Raw genomic sequence first — 24,421 nt, forward strand, 5'->3', positions numbered from 1 at the left:
TTTATTATTCTACATATTTAAATGTAATATTTTAAAATGAATTGTTTATTAAACTGTGTGTTTTATAAGCAAAGACTTTTTCATTCTTTTTTTTCTAAACATAAACACATTGTTCATATTTTAAAATATATATGTATGCTTTGTGACAAAATTGGCTGCACCTAGGAACAGTGGTCTCATTTATTTAGAAAACAATATACAGAATGATTACAAAACTATAATTAAGGAAGATTTATTGCTGCTGAATTTTTGGCTGATATAATGGTTTGATCAGGATAAACACCTATCATTGCCAATACAGACAGCTATGCCTTGTAGCTAGGCGTCATGCAGGCCCTGAGTTGTGCTCTTTGGCACATACAGTTTGTCATGGTGCAGCTTTTACTCTAGGGAAACATGGTATGCGTTAAACTCAATATCTATTCTGAAATGCATTGCTTTAGGAATTCTTGAGAGATAGCAGGTGTGTGGTTGGTTGATCATCATCTTGTCAAACTAAAAATAGGCAAATGTCTATTATTGGGCAGTCTAATTTCCTGTATACGCATTCTGCTATATGCAGTCTGAAATGGTCCATGTTGTTTCCAAGTGGGAACCCAATGCTCTTCATCCTCCAAGGGAGAAGTGGGACTTACAGCCAAAGGTAACTCGCCTTGAATCTGTAGTTGTGTAAGCTGTGCCTAATACCAGTCTGAGTTTGTTCAGCAATGAGAAACTTTCAATAACAGATAAAGTAGTGATGTACCCTAAATATAGTCTCAACGTTCAGAATTCTCTGTGGATTTTCATTTTTCTATAGATAACAGAAGATTTTAACAGGACCATCATAGCTTTTTATGCAATCCACAGATTGTCTTCTCTGTTTTGAACATCCAATGTATAACGGACTAAATACAGGGCTTACAGTTATTGTTTTAAGTGTCACCCTGTTCGTCTGGTATGTCGGGATACACTGTTGAGAAAGTTTTCAGATAAATTAGATAAGAGTGTTAAAAGGCATCATTGTAGAATTTTTACTAAGAAAGCTGTTTATAATAAACAGCACAGAGGTATATATTATGCTCCAGAAATATGCAAATTTAAGTAGTCATTTAAGAAATGGTATTTTCACATTTTTTTTTTTTTCTTTTCACGGCACTGAAACGTAGCCATAGTTTTGCTTCCCCGGCATAGAAACATCATTGCCATAATACTTTTAAACCCTAATAAGCTCAACTACATTTCTTTGTTTAGTAAGGTTGGAAAACCTTTTGGTAGGCATCCTGGGCCATTAATTTTTGCAGAAAATATCTATCTGGGTATGTTAACTTCAAGATCGGACCACGTTTATTGTTGAAAATATATTGCGGAAAGGTAGTTCCACTTACAGTACAGCCATAGAGCCGTAAAGATAATAACCACAACATGAAAAACAAGTAATGTAACACAATAGAAATATATGTATATCTATACTAATAAAAGACAAAGCCCTCACTGTCTCACTCACTCACTCACTCACCCACTGACTCACTGACTCACTCACTAATTCTCCAACTTCCCGTGTAGGTAGAAGGCTGAAATTTGGCAGGCTTATTCCTTACAGCTTACTTACAAAAGTTGGGCAGGTTTCATTTCGAAATTCTACGCATAAGGGTCATAACTGGAAGCTATTTTTTCCCCATATAATGTAATGGAGTCTTGAGTTGGAGATGGCCGCGGGGGGTGGAGTTTCGTGTGACATCATCACGCCTCCTACGTAAGTACGTAGAGAACAAGGAAGAACTCCAGCGATGAGCACAAAACGCCATTTCACAATTGAGAAGGCAGAAAAACATTATGAAGCAAATGATGCATATGCGGAAACAAAGCACGGCGTGAACCGTGTTTATATTAAATTAAGTTCATAGACAGGCTGCCACTAGCGTTTGTAATTTAGTGCCTGCCCATATAAGGCCGTCCATCAGCGGCAATCCAATACAAACACTGCCGCTAAATATTCACGTGTGAAGGACTGTGCTTATGCAGAGGAAGATGAGATGGTCAGGGTGGTGTTTGGCACAAACTCATTGAAACTGCAAACTCATTGAAATTTGGCAGGCTTATTCCTTACAGTTTACTTACAAAAGTTAAGCAGGTTTCATTTCGAAATTCTACACGTAACGGTCATAACGGTCGACAACGTCCGCCATGTTGAACTTTCTTATTTATGGCCCCATCTTCCCAAAATTTGGTAGGCGGCTTCCCTGCACTAACCGAAACTGATGTACGTACTTATTTCGATGGTATGATACCACTGTCGCCCGCCATATTGAACTTTCCAAGGTCACTAATTTTCCAACTTCCCATGTAGATAGAAGGCTGACCCCATCATCACGAAATTTGGTAGGTGGCTTCTCTGCGCTAACCAAAACCAATGTATGTACTGTGGCATCCAGCCGGGGCTGGAGCCCGGCCGGGACGCCCAGGAGGACCGGAGGAGGGCTTGTACTGGTTATGTTGGGGGCCACGGGTAAAGGGCTTGGAAGCCCAGCCCCATAGGGACCCGTGGCCACCGCCAGCCAGAGCCCCGGTGCCTGAATATTCCTGGAGCCCAGCACTTCCACCACACCAGGAAGTGCTGGGGGGAAGACGACAGGGGACACCCGGACGGCTTCCGGGTGCGCAGCCGGCACTTCCGCCACACTGGGGTGTGGCTACGGAGGTGCCAGGAAGCAGCTGGAGCCAATCCGGGTTCCTATTTAAGGGGCCGTCTCCCTTCAGTCGACGGCGGAAGTTGGGTGAAAGAGGACGGAGCTAGAGAGGGGACTGGAGGCGGCCAGGAGAAAGGCACAAGAAACTGTGAGGCCTGGACTTTGGGGGAACGGTGCAAGAGGCACTGGAACGTGCACTGACATTATTATTGTAAATAGTGTGGAAAATAAACGCGTGTTGGGTGAACATAAGATGTCCGTCTGTGTGTGTCCTGGTCCGAGTCCACAGTACTTATTTCGGTGGTATGACGCCACTGTCGGCCACCATATTGAACTTTCCAACGTCGCTAATTCTCCATCTTCCCGTGTAAGTAGAAGGCTGAAATTTGGCAGGCTCAAAAGACTGATAACTACAGCCTTTTTATTTAATCCACGGCTTCTCCTCTGTTTTATTGTTTATTTATTACGATTATAGTTATTGTGTAGGTATTTTAGACTTACTTTACATTGTTCAGGTACCCATTTCCTTTATCATTCCAACCGTATTCCCCATTAACATGTCTATCGAGGTGATCACCATCGATCAAAGAACTGTCACTTACCGAGTGGTTTCCATGCCCGGAGATGGCACCTACCTTTTCCATTCTCCGTGTTACATATTGCACAGCCATATCAGGCTCACTCTTGATATCCGGAGGAACATTGTGTCTTATGTATTGAATTACTGGGACAGGTTCAAGGTGTGGACTGATGATGGTACAGGAGATAATTATACTACACAGGAGCACTATAAGAGTGAAATGCTTAAGCCCTTCACCTATGGTTCTGCATGTGAGTTGATGGCTGCCTGTGAATTGTTCAGTTGTCGCTTTCAAGTGTACCGAAATGGCCAAATATTTTACACCTTTCGACAACCGCCAATGCCTCTTAAAGATCTTAGATTCACAGGTGACGATTTCAGTAGTGGACACTTTGATGTTTATGAATGTTTAAACTCTCAAAAGCTGGATGCGAAGTTATCAGTGAAACCGGTTATATACTTACAACGCTTGACAGATGCCGAATGTCTCTTCAGCACAAGTCCTACAAATACCGTCGTGATTGAAACAAACCATGAAACTCAAACCGATTATGACAGCAGCAATCCAACCTGTGAGAATTGAAACAAGATTACTGTTCACCTGGCCAACTGTACGTTGCATGCTCAAGAGTAAGCTCAGCACACAGCTTGGTCATATTACAACCGGTGGGCTGAACTCACAATGTGGTATAAAAAGAGATCCTTAACAAATAATTACTGGTATATTTTCCCTCAGTTTAAAAAGGTTTAATTCTTCTTCTTCTTCTTAATAAAAATTTTAAGGCAGTACTTCGCAGCTACGAAGCGAGGGTATTTTGCTAGTGGAAGAATAAGAGTGCTTACCTTTATAAATACACTGACCACAATGACATTTATTACTGATCAAACCTGGCTGTTGCCTACAATTTCCACATTCTTTAGGTATTCATTTAAGTTTTTGTTGAGACAATTAAATTTTTGTTTAAATATCTTGAAAAGATTACACAGTACACAGTTTTAAAATTTGAAAATCCCCTATTGAAAAGCATTGGCGAATTTGTGAACTCTTCTGTCTTAAAATGGGGATATGTTCTGTGCGTTATTTACACCAACTATTTTGTTTAATCTCTGTATTAAATGATTTTTATTAACTTGACTCCTCAGTCTGTTTGTTTATCTGGGTCAAATATTGCAACTGATTTTAAACCCACTTTAGGTGAAGCGAATTTCTTTGAATTTTGCATACATGTTTTAGTATCGATAACAATATCGATATAATAATCCATGAAAACGATGCAATTATGTAACAAATTTTGCCATAATCGGTGGTTATGTGATTACAATTAACACACACACAACGGTATATAGTGGGATATAGGAGCATACAAGTGAGAGATATATCAGATTGCCTCCACTTTCCCCTTCCAGTGAGTGGAGTGGGTAAATACGCGTGCCGACTTTACTTGTTTACTCTTGCAAAGGAGTCGTCTTGATCACAGTGATGAAGTATTGTTGTAAGCTTGCTGTTCTGTTGTCGATATTTTTTTTTTTTTTCACAGCAACCGAGCAGTAATCCCATAAGAGCCGAACAGAAAAATCGAGACCAAAGTATAATTCTTTTTAGTATTCAAAAAATTCTGCAAAGATGTATTATGTAATACTTTTAAAGAAGCTTCCCGTTTATGAAATGTGATTTAAAGAAACATCATTTGCAAAATACTCAAACTAAAAAGTAAAAAATAAAATGTATACTTTTTTTTTTTTTTTTTTAAAGTAAAATGATTTGTTTACTTTAGTTATACATGCACTAGAAAGCAAAAAAAAAATTCTTTTAACTACAATTTTTGTGGTTATATGTTACTAAATAAAATATAAAATAATGGTTATGTGACTAAATAAGATATAAAATCATGGGGTACACATAAATTAATTGTGGTTAAAGAAAAATGTATTTTTTGCTATTAAGGGGTTTGTGCATATTCAAGTACAACTGGCCGATCATATAATTACTTGTTTTGTTTTTGCATTATGTTCTTGAAGAAAAAAATTTCAAAAAAGTTATGAAATCACCATAAATGTAAAAAATGAAATAATTGCCTATTTGCTTTTAATATAAGTTACCTGTGAATTAAAAATAAACTGTTCATTGAAAAGAATAACTATTGTTTTAAGTAAAAAGAATTTTGGGAACTTGTAAATAATATTTGTATTTTTTTTTTTCTAAGCATGGGAGAAATACATTTCTAAGTATATTTACAAAAAAAGGAGTACCGTGATATTTTAATCTTAGAAAAATTGAAATTAAACTGTGAACAGATGGTGAAGAGTTTATAATTGCCTAGGGTTTCCATTTATATTGGGAGAAAGGAAAAAATTAGCTATTGTTATTCTTTTTGCTGAATTGTTAGTGACTTATTACAAATCACTCCTGAATTATTAACTGAAATATTTTGTGCATTTTAAGAGTTGTATTTACATTGAAGAAAGTACAAATGTATTTTATGGTGTTTACTTTTTTAATGAAGCCATTAATGGGTGAAAGCCAATGCTGATGAAAAATTTAAAACCCAAGAGTGTCGTTTTTGATTTAAGCCTGAGTCAAAGGTCTTGGATTGCTCCTGGGAAATTAAACATTAATGGGAAAAATATAGGCATAAACATGAAGTGCCTGTGGTTTTTACTTTTTAGTTTTTGCCAAACAGTTGAAAACAGATGGTGTCTTACCAATTGTGTGTAAGTTTTATTGACTGTCATCTTCTGGTCATTAAACAACTGTATTTCTCTGTGTCATTAGGGAAAAAATATCACATATGTGACTTTAAAATGCAACCCCTTTATAGGTGTGCTTTGATAAAGTAATGTAAAATAAACACATTTTTAGGCCATGATCTCCTGTTCTTAGGAAGTCACTTACCGAAATGCGCACATACAGTAGAAACATAGAACAAGTATCATTAGCAGATCATTACAAGGGTTAGGAGTTGTATGCAAATAAATCTCCATAAGCAATCATTTGGTCCGAAGATGCACTGATTTAATACAAGATTTAAAGTGGTGTTTTTTTTTTGTATATAGTGCATTTTATAGTGCATTTTCCTTTAATGAAATGGTACAGAGACATTTTTTTCATATTTTATTTGTGCTGTCTTCACAGATTTTGCCCATTTCAGAAAACTGTTTTTCTTTATTTACAGCTAATATAACAAAATTATCTCCCTAGTTGCCTGACACACAATTGTGAGTCATTGTTTTACAGAAAATACAGGTTCATTTTGCTCTTTCTTACTGCATATATTTTTCCCATCCTCCTTTAGTACTGTGATATCCAGTGTGATTTGATCTTACGCACAGATTAATACCCTAGGCATCTTGTAATCCATGACCGACTATAAGCCTGTAGTGAGACAAGAAATAGGATGCAAAAAAGCTATCCCTTTATTGCAGCAAAGGTCAAAGATCAGTGTAATAAAATTCTTTCAGTCATAGTCAATAAGCAGTGATACAGAAGAAAAATTTGAAATTGAAAAAATAAGTAACTTTTTACCCTATTTACAACTGCACTCCAAGATGATATGCAATAAGTAATTAAAGGAAAATCAAAATTAAGCGTTTTTCTACCAATAACAATTAAGTTAAAACTCCAGGAAGGTATTCCACAAAAAGAACAAACGATCAGCTCACTACCTTTCTCCCAACAACCACTTCCACTACTCTTATTAATTCAGAGGTCTAATCCGAAAGCATGCTCTTTGTTATCTGCTGCTAAATGAACAACAGGCAAAACACGACCTCTACTGTCTGCTGTGGCTTTTTATAGTTTCCGTTCATTCCCCATAGACTATCTTCCTCCTCCATTTGAATTATACATTACAATGCTGGGTATGCAATATGCATCATCTGGTAGGAAAACACTGTAATTATACATTGAGTATTCTGTGTGTGCCTGTTCGTCTCATCCACTTACTAATTGCTTTCTCAACTGTCCCACCCTTTCTTAATATGCTGGCAATCGTTCCAGCTCTCTGCTTAATAGTGGCGGATGATATTCCCATTTTACCCAGGGGCATGCGGAGACATGTAGGTCTTTGAGCCTCGTATATGCTCCAGGTGAACCCTTGCTGAACAGTATTCTTGTGCCACAATGGTGCCTGACTCACTGTACCACCCCATTCCCCTGCAGGTAAGTGCACTCTTAACTATTTATAATTTTCTGATTATAAAGTAAATACAGTCAATCATACTTAGTATATGTAACCAGAAATAATTTTAATGGATTTCTGAGAGAGAAATTTTATTGTAAAAGAATTTGCTACATGCAAGAAAATAATTACTTATTTGTTCACTCACTGTTTTACCCAGTTTTAACTGGGAAATTTTTTAAGTCATTGGGCCAAAATTATAGTGCTGTAATTAGATTTTTTAGAAGTACTTTGTAACTAAGTAGTTTTCTGTATACAATATTGGTATTTTTTAACCAGGGGCTAATATTCATTTATTGAGCTGCGTACTGTTTAATATGCTACATACAGTCCTTGGTGGTGTTGGTGTGAAAATATTGTAGCAGGCCATTACCAAATTAGGTTGTTTGGTAATGATGCAAAGGTGATTTTTTTTTTTTAATTTATTTTTTTTATATAAACTAAAAACTTCTGGAAAAATTCTCTAGTCCCCATTAACATTAATGGCTAAATTTAGTATTCTCTCGGTATACCGTTAGTTTGAATAAATGTCTACCAACAACAGTAACAGTAATTACTTTTACTCACTCAAAAGAACCATCCTATTCTCCTTTTATCACATTAAGAATATACAGAAAAAAAATCACATTTCATTCTGTTCAATCTTGATTTGGCTCTGCTCCATTGGTGCATTTGCTTTTTTTTTTTACTTTTTAAAGTAGTGGTTGTTGATTTGTATTGTGCATGGCTATGCACTGATAAAATAATTGCAGTGTAATCACTCAATTTCAGATTTATTGTCGCGCATGGTGGACACAGTAAAATGAAGTGCATGCTTGGCCAAGTGCATCATTCTGCCACTGTCTCGCTGCCCAAATATTGCTGCTTAGATACTGTATGTCGGATATAACTTCACAATAGATAATGGTAAGGAAAACCGCTGATTTTCCTTTTGAAAACAGTACATTTCATATGTGAGCTTGCAATAGCAATGGTTTTGACAACACAGTTCTCAGAATAGGATCCAGATTAAAATAACTAGGAGTGTATTTTTTTTAAATGCCGCATGTCAAAGATGAAACAAAAAGACTGTAAGATAAATGCTGAAATCGGTGAGACAATAAAATTGTTATCCCAAAGTGTTTTTTTTTTGTTTTCTTTAACATTTGTTACCTTTGACATGCCATGTTTATCGATGGTCTTATTTAAACTTGAAATCATCACGAGCCGCAAAGAGGCTAATAGAAATTATAGGCCCCATGTCAGCATTTTCTATAAGGTTGCATCTAAGAACGAGGTTAAATATATGGAATCAGTCAAGGCATTTTTGAAATTTTGAGGTATTTAATTTTTTGTTGTTGGTGGAAGGGGGGGTTAAATCCTAAAATTTTATATATAGAAATGTCCTTGCTTAGTGAATGCTTACTGTCTTAGGTATACCATCCTGCCCAATCTCCCGTTTACCTAAAAAGCTGAAATAGTGTTTTTTGTTGAGTGAGTGAGTCTATCACATAAACAGATTTGTGGAGGCACCCTGTTGTGTCATAGTTAACTTTGCCATGTCAATCAAACAATATATTCCTTTTAAGTATGACCTGTACAGACCGGTCAATATGGTGTAATAAAACATTCCATATATGAATTTAAAAAATGCAACATTGTGCAATGTCAGTAGGAGCTTTGAAGTATACTTGACCAATCTGAACTGCAAGCATCAAAGGGGTCTATATAGTAACTAACATGCTTAGAAGAGATGGTCTATTCTTTCAATAACCAGCATTTTTACTACCTTTTTTATGCACAGTAGTTTACTGCAGATGCCTCTACTTTTTGTTATTTATTTATTTTGGAAAGTGCAAGCAGCTTATGCAAATTAGCTACTTTAAAATAGATGGAATGGTTAAACTTGAATTGGGATAACGTGTATTACAATCCCTGATATTGCCTGTTTGGGAGCAGTGTGTTTTTCTTCTTAGAACATTGGAACAATCTGGACGAGGACAGACTATTCATCCCAACAAAGCTTGCCAGTACTATCCAATTAATTCTTCCAAAATAACATCCAGTCTAGCTTTGAAGGGGGTTAAATTCCTAGTGTCTACCACAGTACTTGGCAACTTATTCCATATGTCTGTGGTTCTCCTTGTGAATATAACCACCTGTGTCCCTGTGTTCTTGTTGAACTAATTTTACAGTAACAGTCTCAATCCACTGTACTAATTCCTTTCATAGTTTTAACCACTTAAATACAATGTTGCCTCTTAATCTCTTAAACTGAAAAGGCTTAGTTCCTTTAATCATTTCTCAAAACTCATCTCCTGCAGTACTGGAAACAACCTAGTCACTCTTCTGTGAACTTCATCTAGCACTTCTATGTATTTTTTGTAGCCTGTAGGCAAAAATTGTACCTAGTACTCCAGATGAGGTCTAACCAGTGTGTTTTAAAGTTTGAGCATAACCTAATTTGAGTTGTACTCCACAAACCGTGCTGTATTACCTAACATTCTGTTGGACTTCTTAATGGCTTCTGAATCTGTTTAAAAGTTGATAGTGACAAATCCAGTGTGACTCCTAAATACCTTTCATATGGTGCACTTTTCAGTTTTCAGACGTCCTATTGTGTATTTAAACCCAACATTTGTGCTTCCTACATGTAATCCTTTACGTTTGCTTGCATTAAATTTCATCTGCCACTAATCTGCCCAAGCCTGTGTGCAGCCCAAGTCTCTCTGCAATAATTTAATAGATTATAGATTATCTGCCAATTGTAGCTTGTTAATAACAATAAAGGGCAAAGAGATGTTGAAAATGTATCATGTTGTGAATCCAAATTCAAGTTGTGTATACTATATTGTAAGGTTTTTGTTAAATTTCTGCTAGTTATGCTGAATTACATGTGATTATACATAAATCAACATTTGTTTTTAAATTCAGACTATTTAGTTAAGGTGGCAGCTTGAATTGATAACAAGTTTTAACTTATTGCATTAACTTTATTGATTAATTATTCCAAAATAGTAGTATAGTAATCCCTCCTCGATCGCAGGGGTTGCGTTCCAGACTCCCCCGCGATAGGTGAAAATCCGTGAAGTAGAAACCATATGTCTGTATGGTTATTTTTATATATTTTAAGCCCTTATAAACTCTCCCACACTGTTTATAAATATTCCCTGCACAGTTATACAGCATAATTCCTTTGTATTCTCTTAGATATTAGGTAAGATTCATTGAAATTATGTATGTAAACACACTGTTTATATACAGTAAAACCTAAATATTATTTTAAAGATATCAAGTGTCTCCGATAACACATATGTTACAGCCATTACAATAGACAGGCCACCAGCAATAAATACGTACAATGCAAGAAAAATTGTATACAGTAAATGTGTGTACAGTGACACTAAACGTACGTACATGTACTAAGTACTGTAAGTAAAAAAATTAATTATGGTTATTTACCAACAATGACACGATGACTTGTCTGATAACGATGAGTTTAATTTTACTGCACAACAAAGGAGAGCGTTACAGCCCTTCTAAGGAGCCACTTCAGGCAACTGTGTAGCACTGCCGTCTTTCTTCTTCAATCCAAATCCCTAAAGCAGATTTCATCCATACTACTGCCTTATTACATCCACTTACAACTCGTTTTGCACCCTGGTTAAAAGGACACTGCGGCCTTAGATCTTCTATTCCTTTCCTACTTTTTAAATATAAAGAATCGTAGCCTCATTGATGCTGTAATGGCGTCCTACAGCAATGTAGCTTTTCCCTTCCTTCAAGAAATCCAAAACGTTTACCATTTAGGCAATCGTTAACATCTTCCGTTGGCGCTTGGGCACAGACCCTGAAGCAGTAGCAGGAGCAGATCATTTTGGAGCCTTAATGAAGGGCTTGACTATGCACAAAGATAAACACAAAAGAGCACAAAAGTTAACTCTTTACACAGCAAAACACGTTGATGCTGAATGAGCAAGACGAGACTTCCTGGTTAACACCGCATTCAGCACACAGAAACTTAACTACGTGCTCTGATTGGTTAGCTTCTCAGCCATCTGCCAATAGCGTCCCTTGTATGAAATCAACTGGGCAAACCAACTGAGGAAGCATGTACAGGAAGTAAAAAGACCCATTGTCCGCAGAACCCGGAAAGCAGTGAAAAATTTGTGTTATATATTTAGTTATGCTTACATATAAAATCTGCGATAGAGTGAAGCTGTGAAAGACGAAGCGCGATATAGCGAGGGATTACTGTAGTACCTTGCAGTAGGTAGGGAACTGTTCTGGCTTTATACTCTGACACCCAAAGAAAGCTGCTTAACCTGCTTGTGTTCCAAGTGAGGAGAAAAAATCTTTTGGTAAAAGCATCTGCAAAATATATGCTACTAATAATAAAACCTTTAAGTGTTTATTATTATTTCAAATTACCCATCCTTTTTTTTTTTTGTTTTGTGCCATTTACTTAATTCAGATTTTCAGTGTTGTAGCAATTTTCAGAGCAAAAACTAGGATCAGCCGACTGGAGATGAAGCTCACTGAAATTTGTAGGCTATTGGTTTAAACAATCATAAATGCATATCCCATAAAAAATACTGTGAGGTTTACATCTGCCAAGTTCAGAGTCTCTGAGCAGGATTCCCTTTTTTTTCTACAGTAATTTATCTGCTTGATATATGTGCTAGAAAAGGTGTCTGAGTATTCCTGATTGAAACCTACTTGTAAACACAGGCACTTTTTCATTGACAGTGATACTTGGTTTCTGCAATGTTCACCAAATGCTGAGCAAGTTTTTTGCCTGTAAGATGCATCTTTTAAAATGCATTCCTTTCATTGTTTAATTAGTATATTTTAGAAAATCCTTGAAATAGGATTGCTGCCTGCCTGTACTGCTATTTCCCCCAAAACGCTTGCTTGTCCATATTTTAATTTTTAATAAATGGAAATTATTGGTGTTAAGTTTGCATATTCTGCCCATGTCTATGTGGGTTTTTCCTCGGATTTCCAAAGACTTGCTGATTAGATTGATTGGCAGTTCCAGATTGGCATCAAAGGGGGTGGGGGGGGGTTAGGGTGTGTGTGAGAGAGACAGGCGCATAGACTGGTGCCCTGTCCAGGGCTCTATCCTGTCTGTACCCAGTGCTGCTGGGATAGGATCTCACCCCATGTGGCTCAGAATTACCTTCAACTAGTCTGACAATATTGAGTTATGTATAAAGTGGCAAGTAAAAGTATGTGAACCTTTAATAATAATTTATATATAAATGGGGGTCTCTGCCCCCTGCTTGCTTCGCTCGCCCACCCCCAGGTTTGGCTTACCAGATATACAATTTAAAGAGATTGTTATTTTTCATGGGAATTGTTACATATGCATTGCTTTCACTTTTACTTTAAAACTTTAGTTAAAACAATATTTGGAATTAACTTTTCTTCAAGATCGCATTGAATTTTGATTCCGTGTTTGGACTTGCATTGTGACAACGTAACGTATAACTGCCTGTGAGTGAATATCGTTTCTTTCTCTCTAATAAATAAAATTACATTTTTGAATGTTTTTCCAAGCCGTTTCTTCTTCGCTTTGTCGTTGATGTGTCATCTAGAACATATAAAATTATTGTCCTGATAAAATCTATAAGAGCTGAGAGCACAGGAACTGTGTCTGACAAAAGCATTCATAAGACTAAGTTAAGATGACCGTGGTCATGTTTGAAAATAGTTGTAAGTAGGGAGTGATTTGAAAGAATCTCATGTTAAAAGTCTCTGTCTCACAGGACGCTTTTTGAATCTTTTAATTCTCGCTGGCAACACAAATTAGACGATCTACAAGTCTCCAACTTAAAGTTTAAATCCGAACAATATATTCAATCTCTTTTCACTGTTCCATTATTTCACGGAGTAAAAATTTCTGTTTGTTTGCGCTAATGCAATCTTCCTATCCTTTTTTGGAGACTTTTGAATTTTCATACTTCCATTATCTCTCACCTACTCTGCATGTGTACCACGCCAACATTTTTGAATTCTTTACGACGTTTTACTTTGTCATCTACTCTTTGTCCTTTATTTCGGGCATGGTTAAATCTGTTTCTCGCGTGACATATAAGTGTCTTTCCCAGAAGATTATGTCTCGACCCAAGATTTTTTTATATAATAGAGATACTTTTCTTAAAGTAAATCTGATTTTCATCATTAGTGTTGATCGTTGAAATTCAGCAAAGCATTTTTCACCAGTGACCTTGTTTACCAAATATTATTTGCCATTTTTTTTACCCTAGTGCCCCGTGATGCTTTGCAAGGCTTGTGTGACATCATAGAACTTTAGCAGCCATGTGCTGAACTTTCACGCATGCATGCTCTTAAGACCATTTGTGTGATGCTTCAGGCATAGGGGTTGTCACAATCTGATCAGTATTCCAGCCTTCCACCCTGCATGTATTTAAAAAAAAAACAAAAAAAAAAACTAGCAGTCTTTTCAATGGAGGGGTACATTAGCAGACTATACGGTAATTAGAATATTATTAAGTTCTGCCAACACAGTCCTGCATTTCTGTATTTGCAGGCATAATTAGCCATGTATTGGATCTATGATCCAAAAAAAGTCTTAACAGTGTGCTCCCCGAGAAAGAAAACACATGTAACCCTGTGAAATAATAATATTAATAACAATTTATTACAGTTTACAAAGTCTATCTTCTGCATGGAAGAAAAAAGTGCAAAGCATGTGTATTGAGATCAGAAACCAGACATTTATGCTGTGTCTGTAGCTGCAACTTCATACTATGAAACAAGTCATTTTTACTTATTTCCAGTTTGTGGCTATTTGTTTTGTTTCGTTTGTGGTCATCGTTCAATCTACTTCTTTTGTTGTTTGAGGTACTGCTACTTCACAGCTCAGATCCCTTCATAGGAAATCTCACTGGCCCTCACAGAATTAGGTAGAAACACTCCTTACTTATCCTACAATTTAACAAACACATTCTCTTTACAGAGAAAAATTTGGTCTGCTCTGCCCTTTCTTATATGGTTCCCCTGTGTTATGAGACCAGTCCAGCCTGTCATTGATGTGGACCCCCAAGTGCAACCCACCACCTCCATACTCATAGTGATCAGGTGTAGAGGCCCTTTGGTGCGTTGAGAGTCAAAAACAAGTCTTTGGGTTTGATGATGTTAAATTGCAGACAATTCTTTCTGCACCAAGAGACAAATTTCTCCACCTGACTCACCGTCAAGAGACCTGTTCATACCAGACATCCCAAGAATATGGCTGCTGTAGCAAGGAATGGTATTCCTCTTGAATGTTGTGCAGGTCTGATCTGCAGCTGTTATAAGTCCTTGTAAGAGGTTATTGCTGCTAAACCAGTTATTAAATTCAAAGGTTCATTTATTTTTTCCAAAGCATACTCTGAATGTTTGATGGGTGTGTTCATTAAAGACATAAAAGAGTGTAATTTCTTTGTGCATCACTCTTGAGCACATTGTGTATGTCTATACTTGTGACTTCGATCAGGTCACATTTTATGATAAACTAATGTAGAAAACCAGGTAATTCCAAAAAGTTTTCATAGTTTTTCTTGCCACTGTACATCTAACTGAATTCCTTTTCTGCTAGCTAGATATTTTCCAAATGTTTAAGAAAATAAATTTGCATATTTTATGTTGCTGAGTAATTTAAATGAAAGGATTGTTGTTTAGTTTCATACATATAAATCCGTTTGCAACACTTTTCTTAGAATGTTGCTGATCAGCTGGAAATATGATCAGCATTATTTTTTTGGAGTATTGTCTGTTTCTAATGAATGCTACAAAAGACAACGTTTATGGGATTGCAGGTACATAAATTCAGTACCCACATTTTTTCATTGTGCTACAGCATATATATTGTAAATTGCAAAACTGAAATGTCATGTTGATATTGTTTGCAAAACAAGGTGTTCATTTGAAACTGTTTTTGATTAATCAGAATTTCAGGTTATTGAGTTTGTGTGTGTGTGTGTAATTATTTATTTATTTATAAATGAATATTGTAATGTGAATTTTTTGCAATTATTCTGGAGAGCTTATTATACATTGGAATGATATAAACTTATATTCCAATGCATTTTTTGCTTTAATGTAAATTATTTATATAAATGTTTATTTTTTCAGAAACTGCATGTTCATGGTCACACTTGTAAATTTTCTTCTTGTTGATTGATTTGATATATCTTTTAGCTCTGGACAAAACAATCCTTGCATTGAAAAATATAAATTTATCCGTGTGAAGAAGTGATTTTCATTAAGAAGCAGCAATTAGCCTTTTTCTAAGAAAACAGAGTTAAGGAATATAAAATGATAATGAGGAATTTGATTTTGTTTTGGTAGCTTAACAGCAAGTATATTCACTAAAACTGCAAGATATTTTCCACTTTATACCTGAAAACAGACTAAATTAGCTGCAGTTATACTGAGATAATCATATATTGTTTATCTTGTTTGTAATCTCTGTAGAGTTTTTTTTTCCTTTGGTTTTGTTATTTTGTTAGAGTTTAAGACAGTATATTTTTTTTTCTCCATTTTAATCAGTTCAGTTTTAATCAAAACAAGTTAAACTCCTTTTTCCTTCTTGTATTGTTTTTTATTTGAGTCAGTTTTTAAAAAATGTATTTAACTGTGCTGAATTTCTGAGGTTAATACTTGCAAATTCTTATGTGAATTTGATACATTCTGTATGCTGAATATCTGGTAGGATATTTGTTAGCTCTTCACAAACTGCCACAGTACAGTATCTCCTTTAGATTTTATTTGTAGATATTTTTCTTTTATGTGACTTCCAGAAAAATGCATTGTCTAGTCTAATCTAGTGCCAGGGCTTCTGTGAAATTAACATTTTAGGTATATTAATAAACTATGTAGTAATTCTCATGAATTTAATATATTTTAGGGATCGTAACCTTTGTCCCAAGTATGGCATTTTGTTTGAGCTTATCAGGTTTTAGGTTATTTTTACCTAGTAACACTCTAGGCTTAAAAACTGAATCCTACCGAAAATGTATTATTTGCAGCTGATACTGGCCAGATATTGTATCTTAACTTTTTTGACTGTTTCTTTGCATTTTCTTAAATCAGTAGCTTAGAGTTGCCCTTTAACATAGCAGAATGTTCCAGCATTTTTTTTAATTTGCCAATAATAAATTGTATTTAGAAATTTTAACAGGTTAATCTGTATATAGCTACTGGGATCTATACTCACAGAAAGCTTCCTGCATTTTCAGCATTTCATACAATATTTTATGTTAGTTGTCTTTGAATATTCTTTGTAAACAGGGCTTTTATTAATTTGTGTTTCTGAATGGCATTAACATTTTTAGCTATTGATTAATGAAAAAATAAATACTTTGCTTACATTGTTTTGTGAAGAAATTATATTATCAATGGTGTATTTGCTTATCAGAATCATTACAATGGGAATGTGGATTGTGTGATTATTAAAGTTAAATATATACAGTACTTTTTTCATTTGAAGAAGCCTTCATTGATTACCACTTGTGCGGTCAATTCTAAGGTGTATTTTTTTAGCATCATTGTTTTGCATGACATGATTTCCTTTTTTTTCATTACTGTTTGCAAAGGCTCATGGGAGGATTTCACAGATTTGGTGGAACAAATGCAAATGCTTGATGAGTTTGAAGGTGCGTATCTCAGCCCTCATTATTCCACCCTTCCCATTTCAACACAAAATGAGTGACCATTAAGCACTATAAGGAGGTGTGTTAATGGTGGTGGATCTCATATACATGGGTTTAATTGATATGCATGTATTGGCATTTTGTAGTTCACATCCTTTTTTGTTTGTTTTTTGTCACTAAAGACATGTTTTATGTGAAAGTGGGGTAAGATGCAATGTCATGTTTTAAAGAAGCATGTTGTCTTTTTTTTATGCTGTTCAAAATTATGATTGTATACTGATCATTCAGTGTTTCTCTTATTTTTGTCAGCTTAAAGACTGAGCATCCTACCTCCTTCACTACGTTTAGAATATGAACACTGACCTTTGGAATGTACTGCAGCTTAAATGTTTTTTTTTTTTTTTTTTTATTAAAAAAAAAAAAGGACAATTTTATAGTGTAAACAGTATTGAATTTATTTTGCATTTTTCTCAAGGTATTTTTTTGAACGTGGCAAACATTTGTGGTTTACATCTTTTAAATATTTATATTTTTTACTGTGCACCATAGTCCTAATACAGTGCATGGTCGTTCTTTCGCTTTGTTTTAGCACTTTGCCTCTCTCATTTTGTTCTGACTTTCCATTTATCATGGTAGCATGGTTTATCTGGTTTCATCTGAAAACTTGTGTTGGTAATACACTGCCATTAATTTTATTTACATTAATTCCTCCAAAACTGAGAGAATACAGTGTGTTGAATGAAAGCCAGAGAACGGCTGGATTAACCCTAAATTATCTTCTTCAGAAGTATTTTGCCTAATTCTGTGTTTACTTTCACCCTTGTATATTATGAAAGGTGTACTCCTTATAACAGTTTTCTGATTAATATTTTAAAGGTTTCCAGTTTTAAGGGATCAAAAGACAATAAAAAAGCATAACTAATGATATTTTTTAACCAAAAACCATAAATCGCAACATTCAATCCGCAACTAAATTGCTAAATGACCAAAGAGCCCCATCTCTAAAGTAATTGTTAGTCTGGAATAAAACAATACTTAAAAATCAAAAAGGTTCAGCACAAGCTTAACATGCTTACTTTAAAATTACATGATTTAACTTGTCAAATTCTACAAGCATTCTGAACAGATCTCAGTAGAAGGAATTAGAGATAATACAGAACAACAGTTTCCCACTAAGTTATAGACAGTATATTAACATTCTTCTAGTTAAATAATACAAGTGTTCTTGGAAGTAGTTTAGTATAGGATATTGGAACAAAATTTTCGTTGTATAGTAGTATTGCATCCTGTAGCACTCTGTGTATTGCTGTTGAAGTATTAGGAGGGATTTTCAGTCAAAGGCTATCCAAAAGATATACAAAAATTTTTTCCCAAAATTGCCTAAATGTAGAATATTTCCAAAACATGTGACCTGCTTGGATCTTGATCTGGGTACATTTAGACATTTTTAAATTACAGTTCTGTTTTAGAACTTTTCAGCAAATGTTTAACATATCCATTAAAAATTTAGACCCATAGGTGATGCTTTGTCAGTGTTAACTTGAAAAGAAGCCTTTTTAAAATTTGTTACATAACCATAAATGAGTAATAGGTGCATTTTTTCAGTACCTAAATAAAGTTTTATTTAATCTTTTCCCCAGGCTACTTTTTGTACATTGGTTATCAATTCCATTAGGGCTGCAACTAACAATTATTTTAATAATTGATTGACCTGTCAGTTATTTTTTTGTTGATTTAATCGATTAGTTGGATTATAAAAAAAAAAATCATTTGAAATTAAACAATAAAATTAAATTGCAATTAAATGCAATTAAACAATTACAATTAAATTGCATGAAGTGGTACTTTTCACCAAAAATATGTTTGTATAAAATTTTCAGAAAGGTATTTTTAAAAAATGGACAACTTAGTAGATCTTTTATGCATAATATTAGGTTTTACAAAACATACAATAAATAGAAAATAAATAGTATAGAATAAAAATAAAACTCCTTAGTAGAACTTCTGATTCTGTCCCTACAGATTTTATTATTTTTTTATTTTTTTCTCCAGATGTCTGGAGTTTTTTTTTTTGGTTTTTTCTGTCCCCCCTGGCCATTGGACCTTACTCTTATTCTATGTTAATTAATGGTGACTTATTTTGTTTTCTTATTGTGTCTTTTATTTTTCCATTCTTTATTATGTAAAGCACTTTGAGCTACTGTTCGTATGAAAATGTGCCATATAAATACAGTAAATGTTGTTGTTGCTTGTACAATGAACACACACACAATTCCCTTAAAATCAAAAACATTTAAAGTAAATTAAACTGGCAAAGTGGCTTATGCATTTATAACCACATTAAACCAATACTTCAGATTTAAAGATGTAATTTAAGTTACAGGTTTTGTTTTCTCTGTGAACACCATAGAAGAGTCTGTTGCACCATCATGAGTTTATTAGTTTCTTTTTTTTTCATGTCTGCAGCAATGTTTGAAATTAGTGTCATATACTGGAGGAATGTCCAGACTGTTTTTCTTTCGCAGCCAAAAAAGTGATTACATTTTTGTGAAAATCAGTTCTTTCTTTGCTGTGTAATATGCTGTGTTTATTTTAGTTCAAAGTTGTTTTTGCACCATCATCCTTTTGTTTTTACAGTATGTGTGGAAACTTTTACAACTGCAGATTCTTTGGCAGATTTGTTTGCACCCAACACACGTTGACCACATGCTCTAATTCATTTGCTTTTGGGAGTGTGCTGTTAGATTTTAGTTAGTTTGAAACAGTGTGATCATGTCACAAAATCTGTTTTACAGGCTAAACTAGGCTTACTGCAGCAGTAGTAGTACACCCTCTCAATCCATGTTACTCCAGGTTATATAAAACCCATTTGTGGCCCAATAGCCAACTAGTCTGAAACGTTTCTTTTTTCACCCTGCTCCTACCTTTTGACTTGAAAAGCAATTCTTGCTGCTTGTTTCTGTCTGTATGGTACTGGAGTCTTTGATTTCCTTTGCACACAAGACTGAAAAAAAGAACTATTTTCTGCTTGGACAGGGATATGTTTTTCGCATCCATAGTTTGTAAACACGCACACGCTAATGTTACACTTGTATGCAGGCATGTAATGCAGCATTTTAAATAAGCAGAATGACTGTGTCAAAAAAATCATATGGCAAATGAAAATATGAATGTTTACAGCTAGTGTGTAATAACATTTTTAGTTGCCTATCATGAAATGTTGTGTTGTAGAGGGCTGAGCTATGACTCGAATTATTTCACATTTCAAATCAAAAGTCATGTCATTATGCCACGCCTAGCAAACATTGCGTTCATGTATTTGTATCACATAACGCCGAACTAACATCCGTTTACTAGGATGACTGTGATTGTTCCTTTGCCACAGAGCTTTTTCAGTTTTCAGCATCACTGTTGTGCTCTAGTGCCATATGAGGTCAGACCTACACATTGTACAAATCAAAACCTTTTTTTTTCTGCGTTCAGAGCAAAGTGCTCCCAAACTATGAAAAGTCTTTGGTTGAGCTGTCTTTTGTATCACTTCCTTAGAATATGTCATTTTTCAGTTGGGTTCACATCTGAATGAAGTAGTGCCGCAGTTGCGAGCCACAACGTACTCTGCCTAATGATGTAATAAACTAATCAATGAAACTGATCTTTGCCAACAATTTTATTAATAAAATTATTAATTATTAAAATTATTAATTAATGATTATAACGATTAGTTATTGCAGCTCTAAATTCCATTCAGGAGCAGTCTGTCAGTACATTGTGTAGAAATGGACTGTTAAAAAAAAAAAAAATGAAGCAGTGAAAAACGGAAAAGATTTATTTATTTTATTTATTTTTTTAATTATTGGCCTGATTGCTCAAGTAAGGTGTAATTCAGTTTTGTTTATTAGCTCATGTAGCTAGTATTAATATTTCTTGAAGGTTAACCATCTACCACTTTGCCAAGTTTACTGCATCTTGGATTCGGTTATTTTCAATCTATACCTTATTAAAAAACCCTCTGTTTCAGTTTAGTTGTGTATATCAAATCCTCAGTAGCCTTTTTTTTGAGAAACTTAAGTTTATCAAATTAAAATGGAATCCAACGGGACAAAAGTTGTCACTTTTTTTGTAAACTTGTTAAGTCCACTTTTTATATAAAAAAAAAAAAAAAAGTGTGTCCTTGGGTATTATACTAAAAAGGCATGTCTTTAGACATTGTACTAATAGAAATCATGCTTTCTGCAATTGTTTATTAAACCTGCTATAACAGGGCTTAATTGCTAACATACAGTAAATAATACCTGCTACTGTCAATGGCGATCCTTGGATTATTGTAAATCAGTTTTTATACATGAATGTAAGACATTAAATTTGTAAAACATACTCGCTTCGGTTCACCAATTATTTTTATTTTGTTGGTTTGAGGGCTTTTAAACCACCTTCATACTTTCAGCCAACACACTCATTGAAAGCTGTTTCTATATTTTGGTCTCTTTTGTGCATGTATGGCTGCACAATTAATCGTATATTGACTGCAGTTTTTAGTATACTTGCTGTGATGTAGTAGTTATGAAAAAATGCCCATTTACTACATTCCATTTAGTACTCCTGATTTGCTAGAAATTAAAGTTTTTATCTGTTACAAACTACCATTCACAGCAAATGAGTAAAGTAACAAATCAGAGATTCATTTCCTAATTTTTCAGTAAACAAGACACTGATTGAAGCTGTGCACAATGAAGAGCCAGTGCCTGGATCAGTTGGGGGTGGGAGTATTACTTTGGGAAAAATAACAGTATTTTGAACAATTTGGTTAAAATTGCAACTACAAGAACATGTAACTAGCAATTTCCAATTTTTAAAAGCTGGTCTACTGCTTTTCATAATTGTTTGCAATAGGGCCATCAACCAGAACAAACTTGTAATGTGTACCTTTTGGATATGCAAGTACTGACTAAAACTTTTAGTAGCATCACAAAAGAAGAACAATTTTAAAACTCCATACTTGCAGAAGTAGCACACTGTCCTCATAATTATCATTTAACACTAGAAGTGCCACAGTTGATGCCAATGGCTATAATTTTTTAAAATTATAAATGATTTCATCAGTGTGCACATCATCCTTTGTGACTTTTCCCGTATTGTTGTAACTTGACAACTCTGCTCAAAAAATGTAGTTGAAGATTTTTTTAAGAACAAACCCCCTATTACTGCCTCAAGCAACCCCACAATCCGCTGATAATCATGCATAAATCGTTGCTTATCTCCTTCATCTTGCACTTGACCACATTTCTTTTCCTTTTTACCAATCCTCTCCTGCCACTATTGTCATCATTACTGAATGTTGTTGGCGAGATGTGAATTGCTGTCTCTCTTCCAATGAAAAGTAGAAAATAATTTATCTATGTCTGATGAAATAAGTAATAATCAGTTCAGAAAAAAAGTGCTCCAGTTATTTAATTTAGAATTAAAAAAAAAACAAAAAAAAAAAAAAAACCAAAAAACTATAAACTGACTTGAAATAAAAATACTCAACCAACACCAGTTTGACCTGAGGAAAGCAGAGCATATGAGATAGCATTGTTCTAGATGGCACAAGCAGATACTGACCCGTAGTGGTCTAAACAAATAAAAGTAACTGATATCTTTCATGAAATAACTCCTGATATCTGTAGATGTGCTGAGTTGCAAAGTGTAGCAAATTGTATTTATTTTTTTATTTGATCAGGGGTTCTTTTTTCTTAGAGTAACACTCTCAGAAATGTAAATGTTTCAAAGTCTCAGTATTTGTCCTAATTTTTATATAAAAAAATACTAAAGATTCCCTGTTTTTAATTTATTAGAAGAAAACGGTTTACAGCTTGAAATTCATATGTGGTGGGGGAGGGGGGGATTTTAGTGTAAGGTTTATAAACAATGATATGATCATGAAGCACTACCTGATTTATCTTACCATTTGCATATAGTAAATTTTAATGAGTTACATTTTCTGTTTGTTACCTAAAAATAAACAGTGCTTAAAATCATTGCTAAAATTAAAACATTATTATGTGGCTGCCATGTGAATTAGTGAATACCAATATAATTAAGGTGTTTTCTTTTACACAGATTCTTTAAAGCTATTTTTCTAACAGCAAACATTTTACATCAGGTTTATGGAAAGATCACTGCAAGGTTTGTGACATTTGCTGTTGTTTCATCCATACATTGGTGAATCTCCCATTACTTTTTGATGCTGTAATTTTCCAAGTCTTTACTTCCTGTAGATTAGTCAAAACCTTTTGTGAATCAAATATATTATTATCAAATTGAACTTGCAGCATTAATTTCAAATTATTATTATTTTAGAATTCCTGTAAAAGTCTTTTGTGTTTTCACAGCTGTCTCACATGGCCATGTGCTAAACCAGAAATTTCTACTGAATTGGATAGCAATACTTAACTCATAAGTGAAGGCTGCATTCCATTCACATCCATGCCATCAAAATATGCATGCTTTATCTGTGCTGTTAGAATAGTGAACTTTAGTTTGATTACAAAAACCTAATGAATGACACAAATATAGTATTTGCTGATTTGTGTTCAGCAGTTAAGTATTCTGTTTTAGCAGAATCTCTGCATCTAGGCCATGGTCTATCTTTGTTATGAATTGGATGGGGAAATTTTGCAGTCCACAACAGCATTTATTTCTATAAAAAATGTTCATACAAAGGATGTAGCTCAAAGTGTTTTCCAGCATTTCAAAGAAGTTATGTACAAAGAAGAACAAAATAAATTTAGCATCGAAGAATAATGAATAAATAGTATATAAAAGATAAATAATGCACACTTACATAAGAAAGATATGTAATTAAAAGTAGTAGAGTCCTTAAATGTATTTTTTTTTTTAAGTTTCTAAATGACAGTCCAATGATAAGGTCAGATGGCCTGGGTTGACAGAAAAATATAAACTGCAATTAAGATGGAAAAAAAATCTGTAGGGGTTCCAGGCCAAAAGGGGAGTGCATTACAGTAATCTGGTCAACTAAAAACAAGTGTGAATCAATTTCTTGGCGTCTTGCACTATTCTAAGAGATCTAACTTTTTCAGTATTCCTTAAATGGAAAAATGTAGTCCTAGTAATATGGTTAATATGCAATTTAAAGTTTAGGTCAAAGTGTAAGATTATACCTGAATTCTTTACTTCCACTTTGCTAAGGGTTTAATTTTATTTCTAATGCTCTCAGTAGGAAATTTATTACTCCTCCAATCCAAAATGCCAGATCAGGTGCTATAGATAATAAAGCTACATGTCGTCTGCAAAGCTGTGGTAGTTAGTTTATCTTGTGTTTTGAGATAATCTGTCCTAATTGAGAACATGCAG

General features: G+C 34.5%; 1 protein-coding gene across 11 annotated transcripts in view; it reads left to right on the forward strand.

Moving 5' to 3' along the window:
• Nucleotides 1–24,421, forward strand: part of rufy3 (RUN and FYVE domain containing 3) — a 125,270-nt gene that overhangs the window by 15,816 nt on the left and 85,033 nt on the right. For 8 of the 11 annotated variants that reach the window (XM_039758555.1, XM_039758556.1, XM_039758550.1 and 5 more), the window contains one exon: nt 17,012–17,071. The exons of the other annotated variants lie outside the window; for them this stretch is intronic. In XM_039758555.1, coding sequence (XP_039614489.1) covers nt 17,012–17,071 — 60 coding nt within the window. The remainder of the gene's footprint in view (nt 1–17,011; nt 17,072–24,421) is intronic. 11 annotated transcript variants of the gene reach the window in all.

Source organism: Polypterus senegalus, chromosome 7 (assembly GCF_016835505.1).
Source record: "Polypterus senegalus isolate Bchr_013 chromosome 7, ASM1683550v1, whole genome shotgun sequence".
Lineage (NCBI taxonomy): Eukaryota > Metazoa > Chordata > Cladistia > Polypteriformes > Polypteridae > Polypterus > Polypterus senegalus.